This window comes from Crocuta crocuta, unplaced genomic scaffold (genome assembly GCF_008692635.1).
Source record: "Crocuta crocuta isolate KB4526 unplaced genomic scaffold, BGI_CrCroc_1.0 scaffold205, whole genome shotgun sequence".
Lineage (NCBI taxonomy): Eukaryota > Metazoa > Chordata > Mammalia > Carnivora > Hyaenidae > Crocuta > Crocuta crocuta.
The window spans coordinates 1002836-1022563 of NW_027530644.1; the positions used below are offsets into that span (position 1 = coordinate 1002836).

Below are 19728 nucleotides of genomic sequence, written 5' to 3' on the forward strand. Positions count from 1 at the left end.
TCTGACCATAAATGTGCAGTAGTTTAACATTGTAAGAATTCTTGGAAGATTATTTAAATATGTACTTTCTCAGTCTACATTTATAATGCTTGAACTCTGAAAATCCTCAATGCTAATCTCAAAGCCATAATTGAAAAATAACCTATACTTCAAAATATTTGAATTGTGTAAAAAAAATAAATTCAGCACTGTAATTAAAATCTATGAAAAAGTTGAGATTTGGTGGGAAAATGTCTGAAACTCTTTGATAACACTAAGAACTCTCTTTTACTAGATCAAGATCTGAGGATGAACTCTGTAATATATTTAGTTTATATCTGTCAATCTCATTTCATATATGCAATCCTTGGGGGACCAACATTGGTTATAATATCGTTCTTCAGCTATGAATCTGGTTATATAGGTAACACAATGTTACTGTAAAGTCGTAATGCATCAGCAATGGACCTCCTTGAAAGAGACCCAAGTCAGACCCAACTTTTACTTAACTGTATTTTTTACGCAAGGATGTAGTGTAATACAAGAGGAATGAGTAGGGCAGACTCTAGGGTGAATGTGTATATTGCCTGATCCTGCTGAAAACTCAAAGAGTAAAACTTAAATAAGGTACATCCTTTAATTAATCATCCTTTTATAAATCACCCTCCTTGGGCCTGCCCCTAACATTCGCAGGATGTAAGGTACAATGTAGCCTGCTTCGTATATTCCTAAATATACCACTTTACCTCCAGCATCTAGCCAAGCATGTGCCACACAGTTGCTCAATGAATACTGGTTAGCATAAAAATAACTTCTGGAGTTTCTTTAAAATGAAGATTTACTACAGACCCCCCTCTGCACCTCCAACTTAACAGTTAACCCTGGAGCTGTTGTCCTTGACCAAATATTGGAATAGGTTAAGACCAAATGATGTTATTTTCTGCAGTAGTTCATGCCTCTTTTATTCTATCCCCATCCTTCCTTTTCCCCTGTATTACTGGTATCTCCTTTGCCTGTTTCCCTAGCACCATTATATGTGTGTGTGTGTGTCTTTGTTATTTTTAGTCAAGTTTTGAGATATCTTTTACATACAGTAATATTTATTTCAATCTACAGTTCTATAAATTCTTACAAATGATATAATTGTATAAGTACCATCATAATCAAGACATAGATCCATATAGCATTTTGTATATAGCTTTCTTTTTGGTGTTGTTATAGTAGTGCTATTTTTTTGCACACAGTTCTTCAATACTAGATTAAAAATTCTTTGAGAGCCAGGAACAACAAATAATTCTTTACCTCTTTCTCCCCACCAGAGAGGCTGAAAATAAATAGGTATTGAGTAAATACATTTATAAATCAATTAACCAATATTATGGCAGATGCTACCTTGCATATTGTAGGCATAAAACGTATCTTGGTTAAATTGTATAGAAAGCTGTAACTCTCAGGGTGTCATAACTAGTGCCATGAAAAATATTTGAAATGCATTGCTTACCATCTCCTGTTTCTGCACAGAGCTGTAAACCCAAATTATTCTGTGGATTAATTACCCAATGATTGCTGGTCACAGTGATATCAAAGACAAGCCAACCCACATCTAAAGCTTGGGTCTTTCTTGTGTCTAACAGGAACAGATCTGCATCCCTAGGGAGAAAAACACAACAACAACAACAAAAGTTAAAAGTGTGAAAGAAAATCATCATTTCCTATACTTAAGTGAAAACATTCCAAAAGTTCTCTTTAAAATAACAAAAGTTAAAAGAAAGAACAAAAGTTAATTAAAGAACAAGGGGAACAAGTGACTCAAGTGGTGGGTAAATAAATTACAGAACCTTTTATTGTTGAGCCCCAAACCCAAATCTGGTGCAGATTAATAATATCTGAAAGTGATTTCCATTTTCCTGCTCTTCCTTGGCCTTTACAAACTGCCTTTATGGTCTAGATTTGGTCTGATAATCAGTGTTCCCTGAAACCACTGTATGTATGTACCCTTCAGTGGCAAGTACACACTAACAAGGATTAAACTGAAAAGAAATGGAAATGAAAGTAGCTTCTCTAATTTGGATGATGAATGTGGGTTGTTAAAAGAATGGAGCACAGGCAGGATGATGTGATACAAGCATCTGTCTTAGGGATGAGTTTCCCTTTTATTCATTTTTATTATTTTCCCATTTTTATAATACATCTTTCCAATTTTAATTACATCCCATTTTGATTATATAATTATTTTATGGGTGCCACAGGCCAAGCGAGAGTCTCAGACCACACCATTGGATCAGAAGGTGAATTCCAGGAACCGAGCATCAGGTGCACCCTGACTTGCTTTAACATCCTCTGCATGCGCAAGACCCCTGGGGTCAGTAATGGCAATAATTATGAACTTGTTGTTTTAGAAAAATCTCCACAGTGATTAACATTCATCAATCTTAACTTTAGCATTAAATTTCCAAATGTATGAATATTTGTTGAATTAGAGTGAGTTGCTTTATTTATCATTTCCTTACTACTGGCAGCCTCAGAGATAAATGGTACCTATTTCCAACATTTAATCTTGACAACAGCTCTTTCATATTGATGAAATTGAAGGTCAGGTAGGTTAATGGTAAAACATTAGAACTTCTTCAAAGCAGAATAGAAATAGACTATTATGCATTTTTATGACCTTTTACACTGTGCTGAATCTGTTTAAAGACATTATTTGTATGAGGAAAGTCAAGGCTATGTCATATCAACTATGTTAAATACTGTTCTACTGTATTTGCCATTTAACTACATCACACAAGACATTTAGAAAATGGCTTACAAAATGTAAAAAGCAAATTATGAATCAAATCAATCATATATATATTATTTCTTAAGAAAAATACTTTAACTGAACATTTATTTTTAACAGAAGTCAAAATTATCAATGTTTAAGAAGCTGTATCTTCATTTCTTTATTTCAACTTGATTTATCCCAACTTTTCCTTAACCTAGGAAAGTTAAAATAAATGCATTATGATTATTTAAATCATCCATCTATACTACACCCACTATGCAACTTTCATTCTCCTTCACAATTTTATTTTTTATTGTTTTTAAATTTTTTATGTTTTTATTTTATTTTTGAGAGAGAGACGCAAACAGGGAGGGGCAGAGAGACAAGGAGACACAGAATCTGAAGCAGGCTCCAGGCTCTGAGCTATCCACACAGAACCTGATGTGGGGCTTGAACTCATGGACTGTGAGATCATGACCTGAGCTGAAATGAGATGCTCAATTGACTGAACCACCCAGGCACCCCTCTCCTTCACAATTTTAATCATAATGTTTACTAAAGGAAGGTTCCAGATAACTTTTCATTCCAATATAGAACTCAGTTTGAGATACCAAGGACATCTCAAATATATACTATATACTATATATATACAAATATATACTATAATGCAGTGAAAATACACAATTAGTTTCCACTTGAATCTTAAGAACCCATTATATTCCTAGTGGGAAGGGATCAATCAAATTGTTCCTCTTCCTAATTTGGAAAACTCACCAGGTAAACCAAGAAAATACAAATTATCATTAAATTCTTGAGATATTTGATAAGTGTCTTTAAGACAGTAATATTAGATTAATTTAATCACATTTTTAGCTCTTAAAAAGAAGGAGTTGCCCTACAGCTTGGGAAATATTCAAGTACAACCTTGCTGTCAAAACTGCTTTCATTTGCAATACAGTACATGTTCTACTAAACTCCACAAAGCTTTTAATGTCATCTCTTGGCATGATATAAACAGACATTGAAAAACAAAAAAAGAACAGAGGTAGAGAGTAGAGAGCAATTTCCACTAATCAATAAAGATCTTTAGATAGTTATTCAGGTAATATTTTCTATTGTTTTTAAATTATGTTATTTTTCCAGAAAAAAAAACCCAAACTATCCATGGCTAAGTCCCCAAATTTTCAAGCATGTCTGTGAGGAAAATGTTTCAGTTTTAATGCAGATATTTAGAAAAAGCACCGGCCAGAGAATTCAGTCAAGCCTTAAATATACAAATTTCAGAGATACAACTTGAAATTCATTAGAGGGTAAATCTAGGAAGATAATATGGCTGGAAAATCCATCCATTTCTAGTTCCCCCCTGAAAAGTTACGAAGTCTCCATTGCTTTCATAAGCTCCATGATTTCCTATTCCTATTCAAAGCTATTTTATTTTTGACTGATAAATTCTATGTTTAATTTTCCCTCTGCCCTTTTATAGAAGCTCTTCTGCATTACCTACAGGCAACAGAATATGCTTTGGAAAAATCAAGTCTATTGCTAATCAACGCAATGGTAACAATTCTGCAATTATCACTGATGTAGTACCTTTCGTAACAGTCTCTTAAAAATAAATTCCTACTCGTTCTGTAGAAAATTAGATGTGATTTCTTTTGAAATATAAAATTACTCCACTGAAAAATGGAACTTACATCATCAGAAATGCTAGAAATAATAACTATGTCCTATTAACTGTATGAAATAAACTTGTTAAAGTTGCCTCATCTTACTATTTTACCTGATGTTTTTCTAGAAATCTTAAAGTGTCTAATAAAAGATACTTGAAAATATTAATTCATTTAAAAGGAATACTGTAGAGAGAAAATATATGCATAGGAAAATTTATTTGTAGAAGAAATAAATCCATAATAGGATCTCGTATGTTTTTACAATTATAATAATGAAACCAAGAATAAAATCTGCATTCTAGCAAAGGCAATAAAGTCTATTTACATAGATGTATATAAGCAAATATTTCAGAATGGCAGTGTTAGTTCTGAAGGTTGTCATAACAAGTACCATAAGGGCACCTGATGGCTCAGTCAGTTAGGCATCTGACTCTTGATTTCAGCTCAAGTTATGATCTAGTGATTTGTGAGTTTGAGACCCACATTGGGCTCTGCGCTGGCATTGCAGAACCTGCTGGGGTTCTCTCTCTCTGATTCACCCCTGCTCATATGCTCTCTCTCTCTCATTCTTTCTCAAGTAAGTAAATTTAAAAAAAACAAAAACAAAAAACAAAAAAACCAACTACCAAAGACTGGTTGGCTTAAACAAGAGAAATTTTTAGTCTCACAGTTCTGGAGGCTGGAAGTCCAAGTCAAGATGTCAGAAGTGAGTAAGATGGGTTCCTTTGAGGGCTTGAGAGAAGGATCTGTTCCAGGCCTGTCTCCTTGTTTTGTGGATGGCCATCTTCCTGTGTCTTCCTATCATCTTACCTCTATGTATCTGACTGTGACCAAATTCCCTCTCTTTATAAGGCAACCATAATTGCCTCATTTTAATTTAATTATCACTTCAAAGACCCTATCTCTAAATAAGGTCAGCATTCTGAGGTAATGAAAGCTTGGACTTCAATAAATGAATTGGGGGAGAAAAGGAGGCACAAATCAGCCCATAACACTATTTTAAGATATTTTGCAAGGCATAAATTATTCTGGGTATGAATGTTCTATGTTTATTTATGCTTTAGCAATTAACAACACTGAATTTTTTTCAAAAACAAATATGTAAAAGTAAATTTATCTTGATGAAAATAATTGGCAGTCACCAAAATTTGAATTTTTTCTTTTTCAGATAGAATGTGATTATTTGTCTAAATTATAATATAGATCAGCATAGTAATTTCTTATACAGCTAAATGAATTCATCATGCAGTTGGTAAATACAGGTATATTTAATAGATAAAGGATTTGTAGCATGCATACTGACCTCTTGCATGTGAAATAAATATATTAAAAATAGTTACTCAACAGTGAAAAATAATCTGCATATGTACATATACATTTATAGTTCCCTACAAACACATTTGATCAGATTTTACTTTAGTCATGACTAGAGGTTTAAAAATATCATGGGAAATCGGTGGCCTGTAGATACAGATTTGCAAGGGTGCTTTTCATTTTACTGAGAGAGGGAAGAGTTTTGCAAATGCACCTTGGGAGTCTCAAAATACCAGAAGGGTAGGTACTTCACTATAAACCGAGCAGCAGGGGTGAGAATTCAACAATGAATTGTCATCATCTTACAACTCATCTGAAAATACAGATCAATGGAATGAAAAAATTGAGGCTATCTATTTCATAATATGATGATAGAAGAAACTAAAACAATTTTATCATCATTATGCAACTATTAGTGTAATGTAATGAAAGAATTTGGAGACCAGACAGGGCTTAAACAATTAAGGAATTCTTCAGCTTCAATTTCCACAATGTTTAAAATATAGTATGGTAAGCACTGCCTTAAAACATTTTGTAATGAACAAAATATAACATGATCTGAATATCTATCTAAATGAGAAGCAAACTCTATCGATGAAGTTTTACATGCTCTGTTCTAACACAGATGCTCTAAATCGCTTAATTTTGACGTGTGGGGTCTGGGAAAGTATTACTTGGGGAGGTGCATTACCATAAAGTAAACTGAATCATTGTTATTTGGGGATGCTTATGGATGTTAGCAATAGAATTGGTTACCACTAAAGGAGAAAGGAGGAAGATAAAGGAAGGAGCAGAATGCGGTGGGGGTCATGGGGAGGAGATGATAAGAAGGCGGCAGATAAAAAGACACAAAGAAATTTAGTAACTCTTCTTGGGTGTGTTGTCTTGAAAATACAATTATTAGCTGCCTTTGTAAGTCACTCTCTTAAAAATCACATATATAGAAGCATAGAGTCAGAAGCTGGATTGCGGTTATAATATTTATCCATCTAGAAAAGCCTAAAAACAAACAATAAGAAAAAAACGCGTTCATACCGGTGCTTTTGATAACACAGTATTTCCAATAGCAGCATCATACAAAAATTCAAGACATGCTACTTTTCAAACAACAGAAATGGACCTGAAGATGATGTGGTTTGTAATGCTTTGATATATGATTCAAAATATGGCTACAGTGATAGATATTATGTCAAATATGCATGTAAAAAGTTTGAAAGTTTTCATATATATATTTTGAGAGTGAAACAAGGACTATGACTATATTAATAAATATTTTCTACAACATGACTAAAATATATACACATAATTATATGCATATATATGCATTTTTGTATTATTTAACTGCATCCATTATATATCTATACTTATAAACCAATACATTATATAAATATTCAATAGCTCCCTCTCATTTTTTGGATCATTTACTTGGGTAAAACAGATACCATTTTAATAGGATAATATCATGATTATGTGTTTTCTTTATAATCAGGCATTTACGGTATCAAAACATGCCTTACTAGTAGCACACTATGCATGTAATTTTAAATGTTTGAAATGTTAACTTCCTCTACTGTCTAAATAGTTGAATAAAGAGAGTATTCTCATTACAAACTAAAATAAAAACTATGAACCAGAATGCTTGATGTGAAATCAGCTAGTCTGGGATTCTACCTCTGAAGGTAAACAAAATATATCAAAGAGTACTAGAACTAAGTGATATATAAATTACTTACCCAACTGTTATTTTATTGATGGGAAAATTTAAAAAGAAACCAAATTATTCCCTATGATTACTCAGGCAGTTGGAGGACAAGATTCCAGTTTTATCTAAATATCATTTTCAGAACACTTTCTCATAGATCATGGAGCTCCCTTTAGTCCCAAACTATATTTTGACTACACCCCATATGGAAGACCACTGGTTTTTGGATTGGAATACTAAAAGGATGAGCTGAGCCACCAGCCTAAAACAGGATGGTAGAGTTGGAGCCGAGGAGAGACCTGAGACATTTTGTAAATCTATTTACCCATCCATTCATTTATTCACTCTTTCAATTTAACATTTATTGACTCCTCGTATGGGTTTTATACTATATCAGTTTGACTCAACTGCAGCTACCCTATATAGTTCTGGACCTGGGTTGGACACAAAAGAAATTTGGTTAATATTTGGAAAGTAAAAATGAAACAGTAGCCATATTTATGCTTGGAAGACTTCTGTATGATCAAGTGTTATTACATTTTAGGCATACTGTCAAGATTTGCTGGTTCCCCTTATTGGTGTGGGGCAGATGTTTCAGATCCCACTGAAATCTCCTTATTTAGTTCCTCCGAATCCAACATCAGGTACCCAGACACTATGAGGAAAGATTTGGTAGCTAGGAAATCATCTGCATCGTTGAAATTGGAGGCTTAAAGATAGGTTCCAATTTGTTCTCAGGTCTACCAGACAATCTTCACGGGTTCTACTTTGTTCATTTTCCCAGTTCACACCCATCTTTTCCTCCAGTCTTCCCTGAGGACCTCAACTCCAGCACCAAATGTGGAGCAAACAGCCTTACATATCCTGTTAAACTATCTTCCACAATTGCTTAAGGTCAAATGCCTACTATAAATCCTTACAGTATCGTCGTCCAGAGGGATTAGACAGCTACCTTGTGTGTGGTCAATTATATTGAAGTACTTACATCATAGGAGGGCAGTACTTGTCCTTACTGGGATAGGCATTCTGGATATAAATTTTCCTTCTCTGCCCATGAGGTTTCTGCCCAAATCACTACCTGTGCACTTATAGAATGCCTTATTAACTGTCATGGAATTTTAATGCTGCTTCTGATCAAAAAGCTGATTTAATAACAAATAAAGTGCAGAGTGGCTCATGTCACAGAATTCTCTCATCTCACGATGTTTCCCATCACCTTGCAGCAGATGGCCTGACAGGACAGTGGAATGGCCTGTTTGAGGACTCACTTGTGCCACCAGTTGGTTGTCAGTATCTTTTGCAAATGGACTAATATCCTCAGGAAATTTTATATGCTCTAAATCAGCTATCAATATAAGAGTATCTCTCTCATAGCCCTCTCTCCTGAGTCTGGACATCAAGGGATGGAAACAGAAGTGGCTCTTCTCACTCACTCTTCCTGATCTAGCTAGCAAAAATTTTGCTGCTTGGCCCCAAAATGTTGGTCTCCATTGGTCCAGAGCTCTTAGTTCCCAATAGTGGAATGGTACCATTAGTAGCCTTATCAGTGGCCCATTAAATTAGAAATCGAGACATTCTGGGGTCACTTTGGACTCCTTATGCCAGTAAATCAACAAGCTGAGAAAGGGCTGTGTTAGTCTGTGGGTTGATTGATCCTAAATGTGAAGAGGAAACCAGGTTGATGCTACCACAGTATGGGAAAGGAGAATGTCTGAAATATATGACATCACCTAGATGTCACCTCTTAGTACTCCCACGTCCAATGATAAAAGTCAATGGAAAACTACAGCTCAATGCAGACATTACTGCTGATGGCCCAGACACTTCAAGAATGAATACTTCATTTATCTCACTAGGCAAGAAACAATGACCAGCAATCATGCTTGAGGAAAATAAAGAGGATATGAATTACATAACAGAAGAAGGAAGTTATAAATACCTGCCTCAACCATGTGACCAGTGACAGAAGTGAAGGTTGTAATAGTTGTATCACTTTCTTATTTTGATATTAATTTATTTGTATACATATTAAGCAATTCTTTTTTTTTCCCTTTCCCCTTTGCCTACCATCTAGTTTAAGTAGTTTTGATAGTAGCTAACCTTATATTTCATATTGACTTGACAGGATATCAAAGGAGCAATAAGATTCAGCTAGAAAAAGAATGAACAACATCCAAAGAATAAAAAAGCAGAAAATTATTTTACTAATATATTTTTCGGAAACTGTGAATGGTTACAAAATGTATGTGTTTGTGCCAATTCGACAAAGATGGACCGCTATGGCTTTACGCTTTGTCAAATAAGCTCAACTGAAACCCACACTCCCAGTGGAGAACCAAACTCTTTTCCATTTGGTTCTGTGTTAAGGTGAGCCTTACGAGAAGTTTGTGCAGGAGTATAAGAAAAGCAGCAGCCAAGTTTAGGCTTGGAAGATTGGTAGAGCGCTAGGCTTTCCTCCTGCTCCCATGCATTGTCGCTGATCTGCTGGCTCACCCTGTTGTGGGGAACAGCCGGGCCTACAGCTCTTCTAACTTCCCCAGGTCTCAGTAACATCAGCTTCTTCAAATCTTGGCCCACAATTCCTCCTGCCAGATCACCCCCTTCACCTTCTGCACATCATGAGCAAGAGGTATGTGAAGCTCATGGTGAAGTTCACCAGCTTTCCCTGCAGGTCACCCACATCACTGAAGTTGGAGTTTCTGAGAACTAGAACGGTTCCCAATGTTTTTGGAGTTTGAGCTTATCCTCTCAGGTTTCACGTTCTTCTCATTCTTTCCTACCCCACATCCATTTCCCTTCCCAGTTGCCTGTACTATAGACTTCAGATCCATCCCCAGATAGAGAAGCAGCAGTCTCACATGAACTCTTTAGCCAGGTCCCATAATTCATTACATCAACCTTGCAAACTAGTAACACTTCTATAGTTGGGATATTTCACTTGCTAAATAGGAGGTGGTATGCAGTATCAAAGAATGAAAATGTGTTCATAAGATTTGGTAACAAGGAGGCTGTGGTAGATGATCAAGAGAGTGGAATTATGGGAATCAAATTGGAGGAGTTGAGGGCTGAATAAATATAAGAAAGTGAAGGAATTTAAAGCAAAGTTTTATATCAGTGAGTTTGGCTGAGATGAGGAAAAGAGAAATAGCATGGAATTTGGGGAAAGAAGAGCAAGTAGAATCAAGTAGAGGAATTTTTAATTAATGCAAAAGACATGAGGGTATTTATATAACCCATTTAATTTCATATTTAGAAGACAAAACATCTCGTACCATTTTTAACACAAGAAGAAATATGCGTATACAATACCAAAAATCTTCCAAAATAGGCATATGCTTGGTTACTTCTTTATAACACTATCCCTGGGTTTGCATGTAAACTTTTTTATGAAAGAAATAATTTCTTAGCAAAGGGAATTGGGTAAACTAGCATGTTTTGGATGAGTCCTTGTATGGGACTCCCATTCATCTTTTGCTGAAATCTGTTTTATCAAGGGTACTGTATCACAGACTTAACGCAAATAAATTCGTATTACTTAAGCAGAAGGCAGAGGATTCATAGATACTCTGATAAGCCTCATTATAAGCATACCTTTATAAAGTAAAGAATCATAGCTGTAGGGGGAGTTGCATCTGCTTAATTTCAACAACGACTTGTTATACATAGGCTTTGTTTAATATTAGAAAAAAATAATTATTCCCTTCAAGTTACCTTTCTTAGCTTGTTTTTTTCTTCTTTAAATAAAGATTAAAATTTCTACCTCTGTAAATATATTGCAGGGATGAAGGGATACACAAATAAAACAATGCTATGCAAATTACTACCGTTGCTCTTTCTTACCAAAACACATTTATCGCATGTACAAATGTAGGTAATAAGTTGTGTGCATTATGCTTGATAGAATAATTAGGATCAGAAGTGATTTATGCAATAATTACTGTGAAACTTCTTAAATAACATGTGCTTACAATTTCTGGAAATAGGTATTCATTCATTTAAATGTAGTAACATTTTTGATGCATATAATCTGTAATGAACCTTTATCCCTAAATCAATTAGAGGAAAAAAATTAAGTGGAAAATTTAACAAAAGGGAGTAGAATTATTTATATAATCAATAACAAGAGATATTGAGAGAGAAACATTCCCCAGATTGTTATAGTTTCAATGATATCTATTTCTACATGTGTACGTGTATATATACATATGTTGTAAGAGAAAGAGAAAAGAAATAGTTAACCAAGACTGTAACCATTCTTTAACCAGGAAGCACTCAACCTGGTCAAGAAAATCTTCCAGAAATTATCTGGAAGATACACAGATACATTTGGAAGAAAAGTTGCATTACTTTATTTCCATAAGACATCTCCAGTTTTTCCAAAATTTCTACTCTGTAAGTATTTCACCTCCTTCCATCACCCTTTGCCTTTGGATAGCTTACCAAGTCCAATAAAAATGTAATGATGGCCACCCAAGGAGAAATCATACATCTTTCTTTGGGTGTTTGATGTACATACCACAACACCACTTAAATAGCCCAATGTCCAGCTTTGGTATGGAACATATTAACAAGGAACAACAAATTAATAAATTAAATTCTCTGGAATTTATAATGTCAAAAGTTTCTCTCACGAGCAGCTTTACCTTAAAAGTGTTAGAATTTGACTTTGTTAGTTGATTGATATTTTCAAATGATTTTTTCTACCAAAACAAATGTGAAATAATGAAATTCCATAAATCTCACAGGGCATCAATTTTCAGAATATGTGATGCAATGCTGTATTTACATTTCAAAGGTACAGAGACAAATTGGTAAAACACCAATATTAGATGAAATTGAATGACACACATGGCAAAAATGGGAAAAATAGTTGAATTCCCACTATGAAAGTTCAGTTTTCTTTCTGAAGAATTTTTTTTAATTGCCAAGATATTATTAATGTTTAACAGGTTTCCTGGCATGACATCACCCCGTACTTTTCCCCCTGCAGAGAAATCTAAACTTGTGCTACTGGATATATATACAGAGGCCTCTTCATTCAAAAAGAAATAAGGAAGCAAGATGATTAGGCAGATAGTCCCAGCACTTTTAGTGCCTCCTCATCAATGAGTCATGTGTTCAAAGCATGATGCACCCCAAACTCTAAGACCTCTATAAGCTAATCCATGCTATGATTCTTAAGAACCAAAATATGAAATTAGTCAAAGAAAAATTGACTCACATCACTCTATTCCCATGTTTAAATTTACAACTTAAATCTTTAAAGAAAGCAGGATTTCTCGGGGCGCCTGGGTGGCTCAGTCAGTTAACCATCTGACTTTAGCTCAGGTCCTAATCTTGCATTCCTGAGTTCAAGCTCCATGCTGGGCTCTGTGTTGACAGCTCAGAGCCTGGAACCTGCTTTGCATTCTGTGTCTCCCTCTCTCTCTTACCCTCCCCGACTCACGCTCTCTCTCTCTCTTTCTCTCAAAAATAATAAACTTTAAAAATAAATAAATAAGAAGGGAAGGGTTTCTCAACCTCAGCACTATGGACATTTTAGATCAGATCATTCTTTATTGTGTGGAGGTGTTGTTCTGTCCATTGTAGAAGGTTTACCCCAGCGTTTCTACNGACTCACACTCTCTCTGTCTCTCTCTCTCTCTCAAAAATAATAAACTTTAAAAATAAATAAATAAGAAGGGAAGGGTTTCTCAACCTCAGCACTATGGACATTTTAGATCAGATCATTCTTTATTGTGTGGAGGTGTTGTTCTGTCCATTGTAGAAGGTTTACCCCAGCGTTTCTACCCACTAGATGCCAGTAGCATCCGTCTTCCTGCCCTCACCAAATATGATGATCAAAAATGTCTCCAGACATTGCTAAGTGTTTCCTGGAGGACCAAATCACTCTAGCTGAGAACCACTGAAATAGAACACAAATCTCTGTACAGTGAAGAAATTTAAGCTATACTTGTATACAAACTTTCCTGTATACTTAGTAAAATGTCATCAACCACCAAGTGTCCTCTCCCAAGGATACTGCTTTCAAGAGCCCATGAAATCTTCCTGAGTGGAAATTGTCAATGTACGTTCTGAAGCACATCCACAGAAGAATCACAAATCTTAGAGATGCAGGATGGAGATGATGTAAATATGAAGCTGACTGTGAACTGGAATGATGACAGCTTAACTAAATATATCCAAGTAGTGAAGGTGGCTAATGACATCGAGCAGGCTAGCTTCAGATGTTTTTGCAATGGAGTACAAAAATTTATATTCATAGCAGAACATTATGAAAGGGTTGAGTTATTCATAGTATATTTATACACATATAGGTATATATATATATGTATATATATATTTCCTAATGTTCTGCTATGAATATAAAGGTATATATATATGTGTGTGTGTGTATAAATGTATAAATTATGCTATAAATATATAGGTATATACGTGTATATACATATGTGAAAAAATTAATTCAAGTAAAGCATTTAGTACGGTGCCAGACATGTGGTGAGTGCCCATTAAATGGGTAAGTCTGGCTGCTATTTTTAGTAGCAGTAATACTAGCATTGATAGTTTTATTTGTATTATTTAACTTGTACATTTAAACATTTTAATGCTTAGGGATATTTCTTCTAGGACATGCCTCTCTCTCTGTTTCCCTGTCTCTCTGTTGCCCTCCCCCCACCCCCTTCAATACCTCTCTCCCTCTGGCTATAGAAAATTCCTACCCATCTCCAAAGACCCAGCTCAAGGGTACACCCTTCTCAGTGGATTCCCCTAAGGTCCCTCACCTTCCCACACGAAGAATTAATTTCCCCTTCATTTGTGTTTCCACAACACTTAGTACATACTTACATCATAGTGCTTAGCACATTGTATTATAGTTATTAAAGTCTGTGTGCGGCAGGCCCACCACAGCCCCTGGCCCTTGGGCTATGAGCTTTTGAGATTTTATTTACTCGGCCTCCTGTCCCTTGTGCTAGCTACATGGTAGGAGCTCAGCAAAAGCAAGCCGACCTCAGCTGAATTATCTGGAAAATTCAATCATGTGGAAACCTCATTTCCCAATAATGCCAGATATATGAGGTGTGACTGAAGAGCAGTGCCTTCTATATAGAATTTGGGGCTGTCAGCCTTATACGAAAAGATTAAATCAGCAAAATGATGCAAAGTGTGTTAACTTTTTAACCAAGAAAAATAAAAATCTGGATAAATATCAGAATGCTCCATTAAATAGCACACATTTAAATATGAGTAGGAATAAATGGGGGAGGAGGTAGATGGTAGAACTATAATATATCATTATAAGACTTTTAAGTCTTGCTAAGATAAATACATGTGAAAGAGATGACATAATGGGTCTTTTAAAAATTTTGATTCATTAACACTGTCAAAAAATTCATAGACTAGATGGTTAATAGATCAGACAAAGTCTTGAGTAGAAAACATATCTATAAAACATTAGTCTGAATTACTTCAAGAATCCCACCACAATACTCCTTGATAATACATTAGGGAAATTAAGCCTTAAAAATGTGAAAATTATACATGCTTTGTTGAATGCACTGTATTAAAGAACACAGTCTGCACCAGCTTTTCAATTGTTTTTTGCTTTTAATTCAAAACACTAAGTAAGGGGTACCTGACTGGCTCAGTTGGAAGAGCACACAACTCTTGATTTTGGGGTCATAAGATTGAGTTCAGTGTTGGATATAGAGATTGCTTAATTAAATAAACTTTTAAAAAATTAATTAATTTATTTTGAGACACACACGGAAAGAGAGGCAGAGAGAGAGAGCGTGCGCAGGGGAGGGGCAGAGAAAGAGAGAAGCAATCTTGGAGCTGTTAGCCCAGAGCCTGACAGACATGGGCTTGATCTCACAAAACTATGAGATCATGAACTGAGCCAAAATCAAGAGTCCCACACTTAACTGACTGAGCCACCTAAGTACCTCTAAATAAATAAGACTTAAAAGAAAAACCAAGTAAAACCCTTAAGTCTGAAGATAGAAGTTTCAGGAGGTAACCCTAGCTTTTAAATTGGCCAAAGGTACTAATTTCTTTTCTTATGCCCTTTTGGTTCTTGATTTAGGAAATATATGAAACCATAGATAATCAATACCAATCAAAATATAATAAAATTTGAATTTCGAAAGTACTTTTGAAAATTGAAATTATTTCTATTTTAATTGTGATCACATGATTTATAAGTTAAGTATTTTAAATCTGTTCCTCCTCACCATCACAGAGTTAAAGTCAAGGCTCCCAGTTGAAGAAAATCTTTCCTTGGCATAGAGGAAAGAAAAAATATATATTTCTTTATCTCTTTTCATATTCTGTGGGGGGGAAACACCTTCCATGGCTTAATTAAAAATAAGAGCTACTTATTGTTACATGCTGGTGTTTCATTTAGTTTCATTTTGGTTTGTTTTTGGCCTCTTAACCTCGAGAAGTTGTAAAGAAATGTGTAGCATAAAGCTGTTTCATTATTCTCTCTCTCTCTCANGGATGCATAGACAAGACTATAGGACTGCGTCTTCTTACACTGTAGATTAATGAACTCCTAGTAATGGGTGACTGCCAATTTCAAAGAAAAGGAAAACATTTTGCCAGAGAATCTCTCAACTGATCAATAGAATATAAAATTGAAATGTAGAGTATACATGTGTGAGATTGTATGTTCTGGAGATTGAAAAAGATGATTAGCAAAAACAAAACTCACAGAGGGGCACCTGGGTGGCTCAGTCAGTTAAGCGTCTGACTTTGGCTCAGATCATGATCTCACAGTTCGTGGGTTCGAGNAATTATAAGAATGTTTGTTATAAAAAATTTCAAAAGTACACAATAGGGTAAGAATTAAAATTTCAAGCCCACAAGCCTGGAATAAAACTTGATGTTTCCTTCCCATCTGTTTTCCACATGAATTTATTTAAAATTGGTATAATTATATACCATACTTTTAGTCAACTAATGTTATAATCTGAGACCTTTCTAGTATTATCCAATATTTTAAAAACTCAATTTTTACTTGCTATATAAGTATAGCATCTCCGTTTCCAAAAAACGAAGTATAACTTAACTTCTGTATAACACTGAACTGAAATGTTCTCAATGTATGCAATTGCCAAAAATAATACTGTAATAAAGACTTATATGTGAATCTTTGTCCAATTTGTCTATATCTCTGATATTCCTGTAAAATAAATTCATAAGTAAGTAATCTCCCATCTCCACCACTCATTAACAGTATTTTAAATAAGAGCTTTATTTACCATTTGCTTTCAGGGACAAGTTCAGAGACAGCTTTAATGGTGTTGCTCCGAAGTTGTGTGGTATTTTTTTCATTATTAAACTTAATAGTGTACCAATTCCTCTTATATGAATCAAAGATCAGGTGATTTTTTATTAAGTAAAGGTATCTGTCATCCTATTACTTACTTGATCTTTAGATAAAAATGGGTATCAGTAAATGGTAGCTGTTATTATTATTATAATAACCACCTACTTTTGGTTAATCTATGTATGCCATCCTCTAAACCCTAGTAAACTATATGCTCCTACTGAGTTATGAGTATATATTGACCAATGTATTTACAAGGTATCAACTATGGTCTTTGTATTGTGATAAGCACTAGTTCTCCCCAAATCATCTGAAATCCTTTTATTGTTCTGAAATACTTATTCCTTTATTCTTTTCATATTTGTGAACAGAGACCCTAAAATATACAGCAATTTCCCTAAGCGAAATTCCAAAGTCCATGCTGTTATTGTTATACATTACTACTTTCTGTGGTGACTGAAATCCTACATAGAAACCTGAAATAGTCGAAGAATTACATGTACTGTTTCTATTTATCCATCCCTTAAATCTATTTCTTCAGAACAAAAAGAGTGCAAAATATGAGGCTTGGATGCATAGACAAGACTATAGGACTGCGTCTTCTTACACTGTAGATTAATGAACTCCTAGATTAGAGAAATAACAAATTCTCTAAATAATTAGAGAAATAACAAATTTCAAGATAAACAAATGTTCCATTTTTAAAGAAATAGAAATTCTCAAAACTGTGAAGTCTGATAAACTGCGCATCAACACCCATATTTATTCCCAAATGTGTTATTTATATAAATCAGCATGAGTTCATCAGGAATGAATCTATAACTTATTATAGAGAGCCTCTTCTCTTTGTCCTTTATTTTCATCATATGTATTATGTCTTAAATTATACAGTTCACATACTTAGAAAATAGAGGTGAAAGAAAGCTAAATGCATGGCTAGTTCAATGGATAATATTCAAAAATATCCAGAGCAGACAGAACAATAGACCTAATTAAAATTTAGGACTTCAAATTGCGATCAGTGTAAAAGTCTGCATTTAGAGTCAAACAGTCAATAAGTATATTCCAGAGGTAGAGATCTGGCGTACCAGTGGTTTCTGTGAAAACCACTTGGGTGGTTATGAAATAACCAACTACAAGTTCTGAATGCATAACTATTGTGAATGACAAAAAATAGAGGTAATTCAAGCATGTTAAGATATGTTAATGGAGTATTATCCCAATCATGGGCAATAGTAATTTGAAAACTTTAATTCATATCAAGCAAATTAGTGCTGAAGGTTAAAAAAAAAAAACTACTTAAGACTTTATTCTTATGGGGTGCCTGGGTGGCTTAGTTAGCTAAGTGTCTGACTCTGGCTCAGGTCATGATCTCGTGGTTTATGAGTTTGAGCCCCACATCAGGCTCAGCACTGATGGCTGAGAGCCAAGAGTGTGAACTTGATGGAATGAATATGAAATTGAATTTACTGAATTGAATTTTAATAAATGCAGTAAGTTGAATACCAACCTATGTCATCCATGCCATCCTAGAGTTTAGGAGATCAAATACAAATATTTGAGAATGTCAAATACAAATACAAACATTTGAGAATTGAGCAATACATACTTGTATTTTAGAAATCATTGTTCAAAGATGTAAAGAAAATATCAAAGACATTAGGAAATCCTGGATCTTAGATTTAAATACATGTTAAAGTAAGTAAAGACTTAGCCAAATTATACTCAAGAGTACTGAAAAAGCATGCAATGTAGCTGTAGAAACACTGAGAATAATATTTTTAAAATCAAGTATAATTAGAGAAATAACAAATTTCAAGATAAACAAATGTTCCATTTTTAAAGAAATAGAAATTCTCAAAACTGTGAAGTCTGATAAACTGCGCATCAACACCCATATTTATTCCCAAATGTGTTATTTATATAAATCAGCATGAGTTCATCAGGAATGAATCTATAACTTATTATAGAGAGCCTCTTCTCTTTGTCCTTTATTTTCATCATATGTATTATGTCTTAAATTATACAGTTCACATACTTAGAAAATAGAGGTGAAAGAAAGCTAAATGCATGGCTAGTTCAATGGATAATATTCAAAAATATCCAGAGCAGACAGAACAATAGACCTAATTAAAATTTAGGACTTCAAATTGTGATCAGTGTAAAAGTCTGCATTTAGAGTCAAACAGTCAATAAGTATATTCCAGAGGTAGAGATCTGGCGTACCAGTGGTTTCTGTGAAAACCACTTGGGTGGTTATGAAATAACCAACTACAAGTTCTGAATGCATAACTATTGTGAATGACAAAAAATAGAGGTAATTCAAGCATGTTAAGATATGTTAATGGAGTATTATCCCAATCATGGGCAATAGTAATTTGAAAACTTTAATTCATATCAAGCAAATTAGTGCTGAAGGTTAAAAAAAAAAAACTACTTAAGACTTTATTCTTATGGGGTGCCTGGGTGGCTTAGTTAGCTAAGTGTCTGACTCTGGCTCAGGTCATGATCTCGTGGTTTATGAGTTTGAGCCCCACATCAGGCTCAGCACTGATGGCTGAGAGCCTGGAGCCTGCTTCTGATTCTGTCTCCCTCTCTGTCTGCCCCTACCCCATTCACACTGTCTCTATCTCTCAAATATAAATAATTTTTTTTTTTTAAAAGACACTATCCTTTCTTTAAGGAGCTCACAGTCCAAGTGTGGAAAGAGACACAGAAAATGAGAATTATAAAAAAAATTGTTAGTTATAGAAATATAATTAAATAATACATGGAGTATTATTTTAAATTCTCATCACTTAATTTTAAGACACCATCATTATTTAGCATTAAAAATATTGTAGTATTCTAGGCTCTGTCTCTAACAACAATAACAACAACAACAAAACTTAGTATACTCATTTTATAAATGAAACCACTAGATTAGGATTTAAATAAAAATGAAAACTCACCCAAAGACAAATAGCTA

General features: G+C 34.4%; 1 protein-coding gene across 1 annotated transcript in view; it reads right to left on the reverse strand.

The window, feature by feature from the left end:
- Positions 1–19728, reverse strand: part of BMP5 (bone morphogenetic protein 5) — a 113939-nt gene that overhangs the window by 35698 nt on the left and 58513 nt on the right. Inside the window, exon 3 of the mRNA XM_077769072.1 lies at positions 1481–1629. Coding sequence (XP_077625198.1) covers positions 1481–1629 — 149 coding nt within the window. The remainder of the gene's footprint in view (positions 1–1480; positions 1630–19728) is intronic.